The following is a 12,272-nucleotide window of genomic DNA, read 5'->3' as shown; positions in this document are numbered from 1 at the left end:
CAGAGAATTGGCCTCCACCGCCCTCTGAGGCAGAGAATTCCACAGACTCACAACTCTCTGTGTGAAAAAGTGTTTCCTCATCTCTGTTCTAAATGGCTTACCCCTTATTCTTAAACTGTGGCCCTTGGTTCTGGATTCCCCCAACATCGGAAACATGTTTCCTGCTTCTAGCGTGTCCAAACCCTTAATATTCTTATATGTTTCAATAATATACCCTCTCATCCTTCTAAACTCCAGAGTATACAAGCCATTCTCTCAGCATATGACAGTCCTGCCATCCCAGGAGTTAACCTTGTAAACGTATGCAGCACTCCCTCAATAGCAAGAATGTCCTTCCTCAAATTAGGGGACCATAACTGCACACAATACTCCAGGTGTGGTCTCACTAGGGCACTATACAACTGCAGAAGGACCTCTTTGCTCCTATACTCAACTCTTCTTGTTATGAAGGACAACATGCCATTTGCTTTCTTCACTGCTTGCTGTACCTGCATACTTACTTTCATTGACTGATGAACAAGGACCCCCAGATCCAGTACTTCCCCTTTTCCCAACTTGACACCATTTAGATAATAATCTATCTTCCTGTTTTTGCTACCGAAGTGGATAACCTCACATTTATCCACATTAAACTGCATCTGCCATGCATTAGCCCACACACCCAATCTGTCCAAGTCACCCTGCATTCTCATAGCATCCTCCTCACAATTCACACTGCCACCCAGCTTTGTGTCATCTGCAAATTTGCTAATGTTACTTTCTCCAGGATGGCCTGATATTCTTGAGTGTGTTTGGAGCTGCACTCATCCAGGGCAATGAAGGGCATTCTACTACATCCCTATAGATGGTGGAAAGCTTTAGTGAATCAATTTGAGTCTTTTGCAACATGGTTCCCAACCTCTGACCTGTTCTTGTGACCAATGCATTTATGTGGTTGTACAGATTAACTTACAGGATGTTGCTGGCAGAAGCAAAGATCCTATAGCGAGCAAGATAGATCACTCGACGAAAAAGACGTTGTACGGTCCTGGGCTGATTCATGGGTAATTTTCGGCCCCATTTCCGTAACTGGCTTCCGTCTCCGCAAAAAAGATCCCATAGGATAGTAATACGGAGACGGAAGCCGTAAAAATAAAAGTTATTTGGGAAAAATCTTCTCCTCATTTTCAGAATTATAATTTATTAACACAAACTGTCCCCCCGCAACGTTGATTACACTGCGAGTCGGGTCGGGTTACTGAAATGGATGGAATAAAAGGCCAACGTTCCGCTCCATTGCGTACTACAGTCAGCCCATTGCTTTTAGAAGGAGTGGTCTATCTTGCTCTGCTATAGGATCTTTGGGCAGAAGGGCAGTGCTTTAATTATCCAGAATCAGTGATTTGAGGTAGTGATCGTCTGGCACTCGTGTGGTGCAAATGTTATTTGTGTTTTGTTAATGTGGGAAAAGTTTGAGGAATGAGAAATGAGTCACTCACAGCATGGTGCACAGTCTCTGACCAGTTGTAGCTGTAGAATTTGCATGGCTGATCCAGTCAGGGTTCTGGTCAGTTATAATTCCTCAGGAAGGTGGTATTGGAAAATTCCACTTTGGACAATGAATGTATTTAGGCTCTGGATTGTTGGCGGTGATCGTGATCTTAGTTGTAAGACTGGAGTGATCCTCGCCTCTTACTCAGAATGTTGTGTGGGCCTGACATCATGGGAAATTGATTGCTTCGCAATATAAGTGTGTTAATTGTCACTGTTTCAAAAAATAAAATTGGTAACAACTCATGGTGCTCTGCCAAGCATTATTCAGCTAACACCAATTATAATTAGATTAGTCTTTGAATATTCATACTTTTCTTGAAATGTGTTGTTAACATAATAACTGTCAGGTTTGCTTCTAACAGTCATTGTACTTCAAGCTCTGATGCTAATTTTAGTTTCCCTGTTGTTCCTCTGGCATCAGCAAACTTTTCACAAATAGAATAAGATGGTAGATCTACTGCAAACTCAGTAATGCTGAAGAATGGCACCTTTTAAAATTACATTGCTGAATATGGACACATTCCACATTTATTCCTTCTTATTCTATGTAAACACAATTTTGTTCTCTACTTCACCATCTGTTTTTATGTGTCTATTTTATCAAGTTATTCATTCATGGGATTTGTGCATCGCAGGATAAGACCAACATTTAATGTCCGTTACTAATTGCTCCTCAGAAGTGGTGGTTCTTGAACCGCTGATGATGGTACTCCGTGTGGTTTGGTGGGAAATTCCAGATATGGCAATGGAGGAGAAATGGCTATAAATTTCTCAAGTCAAGAAGATGAGGGAGTTGGGGGGAAAGTTGCAGTGGTGTTTCCATATGCTTGTTGGCTTTGTGCTTCCTTGTAGAGTTTGAAGGTTGGTAAGCTACTGTTGAAGGTGAATAACATAAGAAATTGAAGTAAGCCACTCAGCTCCTCAAATTTTTCAGGAAGATCATGGCTGATACAATCTTGGCCTCGGGGTCAATATTCCCCTCTCCCCATTTGTTTTTATTTTGGAGGAGCCGACTGCAACTGTGGTGCACCAATTGTGGAATAGAATGATTATTTAGTGTGGATGGGATGCCACAGAAGTGCCACAGTTAATGGTGTTGAGCTTCTTGAAAATTGAGTAATCATTGAGTAAGTACTGAATATTCCACCACGTGTGTTTTGTGGCTTTTTGTTATGATGGAAAGGCTTTGAAATATCAGGAAGTGAGTCATTTGCCACATACAACCTAACTGTCCCTATTCTTGATAGGCCACTTACATTTCTGGTTATTAGTATTACCCAGAATATTGATGGTGGGAACTATGATGGTGGCAGATATGTCAATTAATGTTAGAGATAATGGATTATCTGCTGTTGCTGTGCATGGTCTTAGTCTGGCCATTTTGTGCAGCAATGTCTGGTTGGATATTGTCTAAAACACAAGAAACAGGAGCAGGCCACTTAACTCCTTGAGTTTACTTTGACATTCAATAAGATCATCAGCTGAAACACAAACAAGGAAACCCCTTCCTGATGACCAACTTTCCTTTGCTAATGAACCATTACTTAATTTCAGAGAGCACTTAGAAGAAGCATCTTGAGTTTCAGTGAGATTGAGAATTCAGTCTCCATCTTCTATACTCCAATGTGTTTTACCCAAATTGCTCAATATTTCCTCATAACTCAACCCAGTCATACCAACAATCAACTCAGTGAACATTCTTTGCACCTCCTCCAATGCTTCCACATCTTGAGTATGAGACCACAATTATACATAGTACTCCGGATGCTGGTAAGATCACATCCAATGACATTGCATCAAACATCCATATATTTATACTGAGTACTCATGGAGGTATACAGTGTGGTAACAGGCCCTTCAGTCCAACTGTCCATACTAACCAAATTGATATTCTGGACCAGCTCAATATTCTTACATTTGGCATATATACTTACAAACCATTCCTATCCACATACACATCCAAATGTCTTTATATTATAGGGCAGTATGGCATTAGCCTTCCTAATTACTTGCTATAGCTGTGTGCTAACTTTTTGTACTTGATAAACGAAGGATGCCAGATCCTTTAACATAACAATTTATAATTGCATTCAGTTTAAATAATAATTAGCTTTTTTATTCTTCATTCCAAAATGGATAATTTTACATTTTCCCATCTTACACTCTATTAACTAACTTCTTGCCCACACATTTAACCTTTTCCTGATTCCTTTTGCAGGCTCTTTGTTTCTTTCTCACAGCCTACTAAACCGCCTACTTTTATCGCAGCAAATTTGCCTGAAGCACATTCAGCCCCCTCTTACAAGTCATCAATAATTGAGGCTGCAGTGATAACACATATGGCATCCCAGCAATGACTAATTGAAAATCTTGCATTTATTCTGACTTTGTTTTTGGTTGGCCATCCATAACATATGGCCAGTGACTCACCTTTACATTGTGCAGTAACCTTTTTGTGGGACTCGTAGACTATCCTTTAGCCCAATTTGCCCATGCCAACCATGATTCCCCATCTACACTAGTCCCACCTGCCCTCGTTTGGCCAGTAGCCCTCTGATTCCTTTCTTTATTTGTACCTGTCCAAACGTTAGAGAACTCTATCAAATGAAATCTGTAAGTCCAAATACATTACATCTCAATCCCCTATATCCATGCGGTTGGTTACACCCTCAAGGGGCTCTGACAAATGCCTTCCTTTCTGCCTTTCTTTGTAGAATAGTATTGTTATTCGCTATTTTTGCCATCCAATTCTGAACCCTCCAAATTCAGCTTTGGTTCACATTTGGACCAATCTTATGAAGAGATTTGGACCCAACTACTTCAAGGAAAGCCCTCCTGGTTATTGGTAATCTAATCAGCTTATCGGCGAGAAATTTGAATGTACTGTTGATGACGCCAACTGAAAAAATTATTCAGGAAAGAACTGCAGATGCTGGTTTAAATCAAAGGTAGACACAAAATGCAGGAGTAATTCAGCGGTCAGGCAGCATCTCTGGTTTTAACCGCAGATGCTGGTTTAAATCGAAGGTGGACACAAAATGCTGGAGTAACTCAGCGGTCAGGCAGCATCTCTTGTCCACATTGTTAGTTAGACGTCTGTCTTTATACTGCGCAGGGGCAACTTGGCTAGAGGCACAGCTAGTTCAAGAGCACACATCTTGAATTCAACAAGTATTATTTATCAGTTTTGTTAATATTAAATTAAATTATTTTTACAGCACATCCAGTGGGTCAGTTTGCTCCTTGATATCTGGAATAGTGAATAAGACCATGTGAATCCTGGCTTTGATGCTATGTAACATAGATGGGATCATCCTGCTGAACATGGCTGCAAATACTTCATCCTTGCCTTTGGCACTCATATGCAGGGTTCCAACATGATATGTTTATATGTATTTTTTCTTGGAACCTCCTCCCAGTTTGCCGTTTATTTGGCTGTCACCACCATACACAATTTAGACCTTTGATTTCATCCACTAGTTATAGCATCACTGAGCCTTGTCCATTGCATGCTGCTTTTGCTGTTGCCATTTCACTGGGTTGGCACCTCATCTTCTGGTCTGCTTGATATTGTACACAACTATAGATTGTAGTAAAAGACAGTTTTGCTGCTGCTGATGGTTCCCAGTACTTTATGAGCTCTTGGACGTGTTGTGGGTTGGTCCCATTTTAGTATGATGGTGGTGCCATACAGTCCAACAGAGAGCATTCTCTGTTTGGAGAAATGTAGGTGTCTCCAAGGAATGACACATCGAGAAGTGGTTCATTGGTAAGAATGAGGGCAAGTTATTTTCTCACTCACATTGCTTTGTTCAACTACTGCAAACCCAATATGAATCTATATCCTTCAGCATGTGCAATTCAGACTAAAGGTACTGAACTATTCTTGGTGATTGACAGTAAGAATCCCTTCCCAATATTTGGTACTCCTAATTCTTCTTTGAAGTGTTGTCCAAAATGGAGTAATGAATCATCAGGAAGGGAAAGTTAGTAGTCAGAAAATGGTTCCCTTGTTCGTGTTTTTGCTGATGAAATTCTGTTGTGGATTCTGGAGTCAATGATTCAGACCTACGGGACTACGTGTTTAACACTGTACCAGTGTCTCTAGTGGTCTTATCCTGTTGGTGGGCCCTGCTTTATTCAGGTCACTGCTGGAGTAGTCTGACACATTAGTTGTACATTTTGTTTCTGTGTTGCTTGACTATTCTGCAGAGCAGTTTTCCTGATTTAGACAGAATTCCCTAAGATGTTCACCAGGAAAGCTTTGCTGGGTGCGGATCAAATTTGTTGTGTCTAAATCTGCTACTTTAGTTCCTCTGTGTAGCCTCACCAGCTTTTCAGCCTCACCAGTTTTGTTCTCGCTGTGTTTTGCTAGGTGATCTGCTACTGTGGAGAACAGTTAAGAGCAACTGCATTTAGATCAGCTAGTAATTAATGGCAGATTTCCTGCCCTGAAGGACATTAGTGGATCAGATGGATTCTTGTGACTCCAGTTTTTTGGGGTCATTGTTTCTTAGTTTAAAGTTAAACTGATTTGCTGACTAATGGAAGCCTCAACATCTGGTTCTGTCTTTATGAATTGTGGCCAATAATTTGTACTGGATGTCTAGATTTAAAGGGGATATGTGTAAAGTATGCTTTTCTAGCTGTATTTCTTAAATGCTTAAATTTAACATTGTGCTTCCTACTAGATGGATATACTTTCTCAGTGAAGGACTTGACATGTTCAGTATTGCTGATGTTTTGCTTTTTTTGTAACTCCCAGCGTCAGTGTCTGGCCCTGCTCAGTCGTTTTACTGTCTCAGACAGACTTTCTGAGTTCAAAAAACAGCAAGAAGCCACTCAAGTTGGTGGGGTTAACAAGAAAGATGAAATGGAACTAGCAATGCAGCAGGTATGCTTCGTTTTGGTGGTTTCTCTTGTTTTTCTGTATGTCTTATTAGAAGGGGTAACTACCCTAAGTGATACCAGTTTTAGCCTGATCTTGCTTTTTGGTTGTCTTCAAAAATGGACAAAAACTGGATCGATCAATTAAAATAATGCCAAATTGTAGTTACTTGGCATGATAGATGATTCATTCCAAACAAATGAGTTGGGCTTTAGTACTTTGACAGTTTAACTGTGCTCATTGCAGCTGTTTGTACTGTGAGCACAACGTTGGCTGAGAACTCAAATTCTATCTGGGACTGTGGCTAGCTAATAGGCAATAAGGAATCATTAGTTTTCTAATGTTTTGGTTAAGAATAACATTGTAAGTAATATTTTTTTTTTCCTTACAGATTTGTGCAAATGTAGTTCAGTATTGTCAAACACTTCTAATACAAAGCAGTGCTGGGTCCCAGCATACAATTTGTCTCTTTACTCCTAGTCTTTCTGAAGGGACATCTCGAGAAGGAACCCGGCAAGGTAAGCAGTCATCCCTTTGCATAAGCATATATTCCAGTGTATTCAGCTCTCACTTTCCAGATTTATGTTGCATTTTCCTAGCATATAGCAAAGCTTTTGGCATGGCAAGGTTTGACTGCAAAGAACCATGGATGACGAGAGAAATTGAGGTTCAGGTCAGGAAAATCTGGAAGTCCCCAATGAATGTTTCTTTCTCTTTTGCCATGGGGAAAGATATGAAGGCGTGAGCTTGGGAAAGTTGAGAGCAATATCTTGAGGACAGTCAGTATCATAGTCAGCATGGTTTTGTTCATGTCTCATGAATTTGTTTGAGTTTTTTTGCAGAAGTAACTAAGAAGGTTGATGAGGGCTGTAAACATCTATATGGACTTGTGCAAGGCCTTCGAAGGGGTTCTGCATGTTTGGTTCCTCTAGAAAGATCGCATGGGATTGAGGGAGAACTAGCTAACTCGATGCACAATTGGTTTAATGGTAGGAGGCAGAGAAATGGCGATGGATGATTGGTTTTTAGACTGGAAATGGAAGATTGTTTTTTGGACTGGAGGTCTGCGATTAGTGTTGTATCTCTGATTGGGGCTGGACCCGTTGCTATTTTGTCATCTATAATCACTGAATTGGATGAGAGCGTACAAGGCGTCATTCATAAGTTTGCCGATTATGCTAAAATAGGTGGTAGGGTAGACAGTTAAGATAGCTATCAAAAATTACAGCGGGATCTTGCTCAGCTGGGAAAATGGGCCAAGGAATGGCTAATGGAGATTAACTTGAGATTAGTGTGAGATGGCACTTTTTGGGAGGTCCAGGGCAGAACCTTCACAGTAAATGATGCGGCCCTGGGAAGCATTGGGATCTAAGAGTGCTGGTACATAGTTTCCTGATGCGGCATCACAGGTAGATAGGATGGTGAAGAAAGTCTTTGGCACATTGGCCTTGATCAGTCAAGGGAATGAGTAAGGAAATTGCATTATTATGTTACAGTTATACAAGATGTGGTGAGGCGGATGGTGGAGTATTGTGCTCAGTTTTGGTCAGGCTATTGTAAGGAAGATGATGGCCAGGGGGCAGAGCAGATTTACAAGGATGCTGCCAGGACTCAATGGCCTGAGCTCCAGGAAAGGGTTGGGCAAGAGGCCTTGGGGTGATGTTAAAGATCTTTAAGAAATCATGAAGAGATTAGGTAGTGCAAGTCTTTTTCCCAGGATTGCGGAATCAAGAATTTAGAGGGCATTGGTTTAAGGTAAGAGGTGGAAGATTTAATAGGAACCTGAGGGGCAACTTTTTCACACAGAAGGTGTAGATACATGCCAGAGGAAGTGGTTGAGGTAGGTGCAATAACATTTAAAATACACTTGGACTGGTACATGGATTGGAAAGGCTTTGAGAGATGAGGGTCAATGCAGGGAAATGGCACTAGCTCAGATGGGGCAGCTTGTTCGGCATTGATAGGTTGGACCAAAGGATCTTTGACATACAGTATGACTGATTTACTTCTGTGTGAATGAATATAACTAAGTTGCACTGTTTATAGGTAATGTGTGGCCATGTTTACGTGCAATCTTTGTCTGGCTGTCTCTAACTAATTGCTTTACAGCCAGGTGCGATTATAATTAGAAACATAGAAAATAGGTGCAGGAGTAGGCCATTCGGCCCTTCGAGCCAGCACCGCCATTCAATATGATTATGGCTGATCATCCAAAATCAGTGCCCCGTTCCTGCTTTTTCCCCATATCCCTTGCTTCTGTTAGCCCTAAGAGCTAAATCTAACTCTCTTGAAAACGTCCAGTCAATTGGCCTCCACTGCCTTCTGTGGCAGAGAGTTCGACTTGCCTTGTTGCCACTTTTAGTATAAATTTTGAAAAACTGGCAAATTTTGAAAACACAGGATGCAGCTTTATGTTTTAAAAATATTATTTTTGGCTGAGGCAGTATTTCATCAATACACTTTTTGTTTCCCACCTCCGATGTTTCCCATCTCTGATTTACGTCTGATTAATTTAGAATATGTTGAAGATGGTATGTGACCAGGCTAAAACTGTTCCCTTTCCAGCTTGAGTTACAGTGACAGAAATGTTGTTCCTCCCCTGTCTACAGATGCTCAGCTGGCAATGGTTCCTTACTGGAGGCTGCCCAGCCTTGGGATCGTACTGTTCCTATTGAGGCAAAGTGCAAATGATTTCTTCAGCAGCTATGAGAGCCATCGACAGAGTGTGACCAAGTATCAGAATCTACAGCACCTTCCCCCAGATGAAATAAAGGAGGTCTGTGTGTGGTATTATTTTGTGAATTGAAACCTTGAACAGATGCCCTTCCCTTGGCTAACCAACAGTGCATGATTGTTTAGATTATTTTAAGATACTTTCTCCCTTACCTAAACTCTGGGTTACATTCTGAGAATTCCACCCTTCCCCTATGATCTCACCCAAATGGCCTTTCTCTGTGAAATATCTGGCCTGTATCTCTGGTAGCTCCAGCACCAGAGACCCGGGTTCCATCCTGTCTATGGGTGCTTTCTGTATAGAGTTTGTACGTCCTCCCCGTGACCGCGTAGGTTTTCCTTGAGTGCTCCGGTTTCCTCCCACACTCCAAAGACGTACAGGTTTGTAGGTTCATTGACTTCGGTAAAGATTGTAAAATTGTCCTGAGTGTGTAGGCTAGTGCTAGCATAATGGGATTGCTGGTCGTTGTCGACTCGGTCGGCCGAAGGGCCTGTTTCTACGCTGTAACTAAACTAAACTAAATGCCTGACATTGGGAAAATCATTTGTTTTCTCCCTGTCCCTGCCGAAGGGCAATATTTGTGTGCCCAGAATGCTCCAGTTAGTTCTAACAACTGGAAAGAACAAAACTGATGTACAGTTCAACTGATCAACTTTGTCGTGTGCCTCACAGCTATGCCAAGCAACAATGCCGACTGGTGTGGACAAGATTTCAGCTGCACAGCGACAGGTTCTGGCTAGACGACGACTTGTGCACCAGATTAACCATCAAGCAGAGCTGCTCTCCCTCTACTGTTGTATCCTTTCTTGCTGGTTTCCATACAGCTTCACAGGAATGAGGGAAGCTGCACCTTTTCTAAAACTCGTCTGAGTTGCCGCTTAATAATCACAGGATGTAATGAAGGCAAGGTGTGGAACATGGTGATGAATAAATTGCACGGTCTGGTGGTGGGGATGTGAATAAAGTCTCCAGTTTGGATGGGCTGAAGGGTCTCGGGCTTGGAGGAGGAAAGAGAGGGATGTCTCCAGTTTGGTGGATTTAGGGGAGAGGAATAAAGTCTGGTTTGGTAGGAGAGTGGTGAATAAAGTCTAGTAAGGGGGGGTTGAAAAGGTAAATGGTTTTAAGTGGCGGGATAGGGGAGCATGAAAATGGAACTGTTTTCAGTTTTGTTCTTTGACATTTTAACTTTTCAGACATTGTGGAAAACTGCCTCTTCATTTTATGGCGCCATTTAGAGTATTACTTCTTGCACTGTGTTCCCACGGATACCCATGATTTTCCAAATGCTATGAATGTTTCCTACAGGGGTAGGGAACAGCAAGGTGAGATGCAGGTTTGAGGTTATTGCAAATACTGACTTGCGTTAGATCGATCATTTTAATCACAGGTGTTGAAGTCTACTTGTTCCCTGATAGATATACAGCAGACTACACTTACATTCTCTGAACGTGTTAACCAAAGTTCATTACCCAGTGCAATAGGCCACAATCTGAATTGGACGAGTTAGCATGAAAATTGTGATGTTGTGTTACACAATCCTAATGGTTTGATTCAGTTAGTAGCTTGAGCTGCAATAATATTGAGCAAGAGAGGTAAATAATATCAGTCTAGGTTAAGCTTCTGATAACTAGAAGAATCCCTGAGCATCAGCTATCTGTGCTCAAAAGTACTTTCAATAGGGGGAAAAAAAAACATCCTCAATGATGGTGAAGAATGGCATGAGACTGCCATAGACGAAACTGAAACATTCGCAATAATTTGTAACCTAAAGTGCTGAAGAGATGATCCATCTGGGCTTCCTCTCACAATCCTCACAAACACAGAAACTGCAACAAGCAGTTTGATTCACTGCATGTTATTTAGAAATGGCTGATAGCAGTGGTTGCAACATAGACCGTAGCAACAGTGCTGGAAACATGTGGCTCTCAAACAAGCCGCACCTCCAGCTAAGCAGTCCCTGTACAGTTACATTTCAGGCATCTACCCTGCAATGTGAAAAATGGTCCAGGAGTGTCCTGTGCACAAAACAACAGGACAATTCACACTAGCTTATTACCACTCAATTAGTCTATTCTTACCTTCTGCACTGTGTTGTATTGTTGACAGTGCTGTCAAACTGCAATTACTCAACAGCCTGCTCACCGATGGCCAGACTAGATTTTCCCAGGGCAGCCTTCATTCAAACATAGTCAAAGAGCAGCAGTGCAGTGAGGTGAAAGTGACTGCCTTTAACATCAAGGCATCGTTTGACCAATTGTGACACCAAGGAGCCTTGATAAGAATTAAGTCAGTGGGCATCAAATGGGAAACACTATAGTGATGAAAGTTATATCTCGCATAAGGGAGAAGGCTGTGGCTGTTGGGGTTCATCAGCACAGCTTTAGGACATCACTGCAGAAACGCCTCAGTGTTGTGACCGAGATCCAACCATCATCAACTTCTAAACCTTCCTTCAAACGAAGTGAGTGTATTCACTAGTAATTGCACAATATCTAATTTGATCTGTACTTCCTGTCAATGAAGCATCCCATTTTTGCTTGCAGCAAAATCCAAATAATATTTGGATGTGCAGCTGAATAGCAAGTAACATTTGCATTAGTGATCTCTTGTGATCTCCAACAGAGGAAATATAACCATATAACATTGATATTTACTGGCGTAACCATCACCAAATGTGCAGTGACTTCCATTAAGAAGGACCCAGACCTGAAGCGTCACCCATCCTTTTTCACCAGAGATGTTGCCTGAACCGCTGAGTTATTCCAGCACTTTATGTCTATCTTCCATTAATTAGAAGCTCCATATAAACACTGACTATGAAAATGGATCAGAGGCTGAATATCTTGCAACATATAACTCCCTTCCTGTCGTTCTTAAAACTTTCCACCAACTAGAAGCACAAATCAGGAGCATGATGAAACAATGCTTGGATGAGTGTTGTTTCATCAATACACAAAGCTCAGCATTGCCAGGTTATCAAAAATTACAGCAGAACTTTGAGGTTATCAAAATTACAGTTGTTCAAGTGGGCTGAAGAATGGACATTGAGTATAGAAGTTGGGATGTTATGATACATTTGTAGGTGAGGCTACATTTCAATTCAGTTTTGGTCACTTT

The 12,272-nt window shown here is 41.4% G+C and overlaps 1 protein-coding gene across 1 annotated transcript in view; it reads left to right on the top strand.

The window, feature by feature from the left end:
- The window catches only part of nup205 (nucleoporin 205), a 76,478-nt gene that overhangs the window by 63,067 nt on the left and 1,139 nt on the right, over positions 1-12,272 (top strand). The window contains exons 37-41 of the mRNA XM_055650363.1: positions 6,299-6,427; positions 6,813-6,939; positions 9,031-9,197; positions 9,828-9,951; positions 10,349-10,477. Of these exons, the coding sequence (XP_055506338.1) occupies positions 6,299-6,427; positions 6,813-6,939; positions 9,031-9,197; positions 9,828-9,951; positions 10,349-10,477 (676 nt within the window). The remainder of the gene's footprint in view (positions 1-6,298; positions 6,428-6,812; positions 6,940-9,030; positions 9,198-9,827; positions 9,952-10,348; positions 10,478-12,272) is intronic.

Source organism: Leucoraja erinacea, chromosome 19 (genome assembly GCF_028641065.1).
Source record: "Leucoraja erinacea ecotype New England chromosome 19, Leri_hhj_1, whole genome shotgun sequence".
In the NCBI taxonomy this organism is placed as follows: domain Eukaryota; kingdom Metazoa; phylum Chordata; class Chondrichthyes; order Rajiformes; family Rajidae; genus Leucoraja; species Leucoraja erinaceus.
Note: the sequence above shows the minus strand (reverse complement) of the source record. Positions and strands in the feature narration are given on the sequence as shown.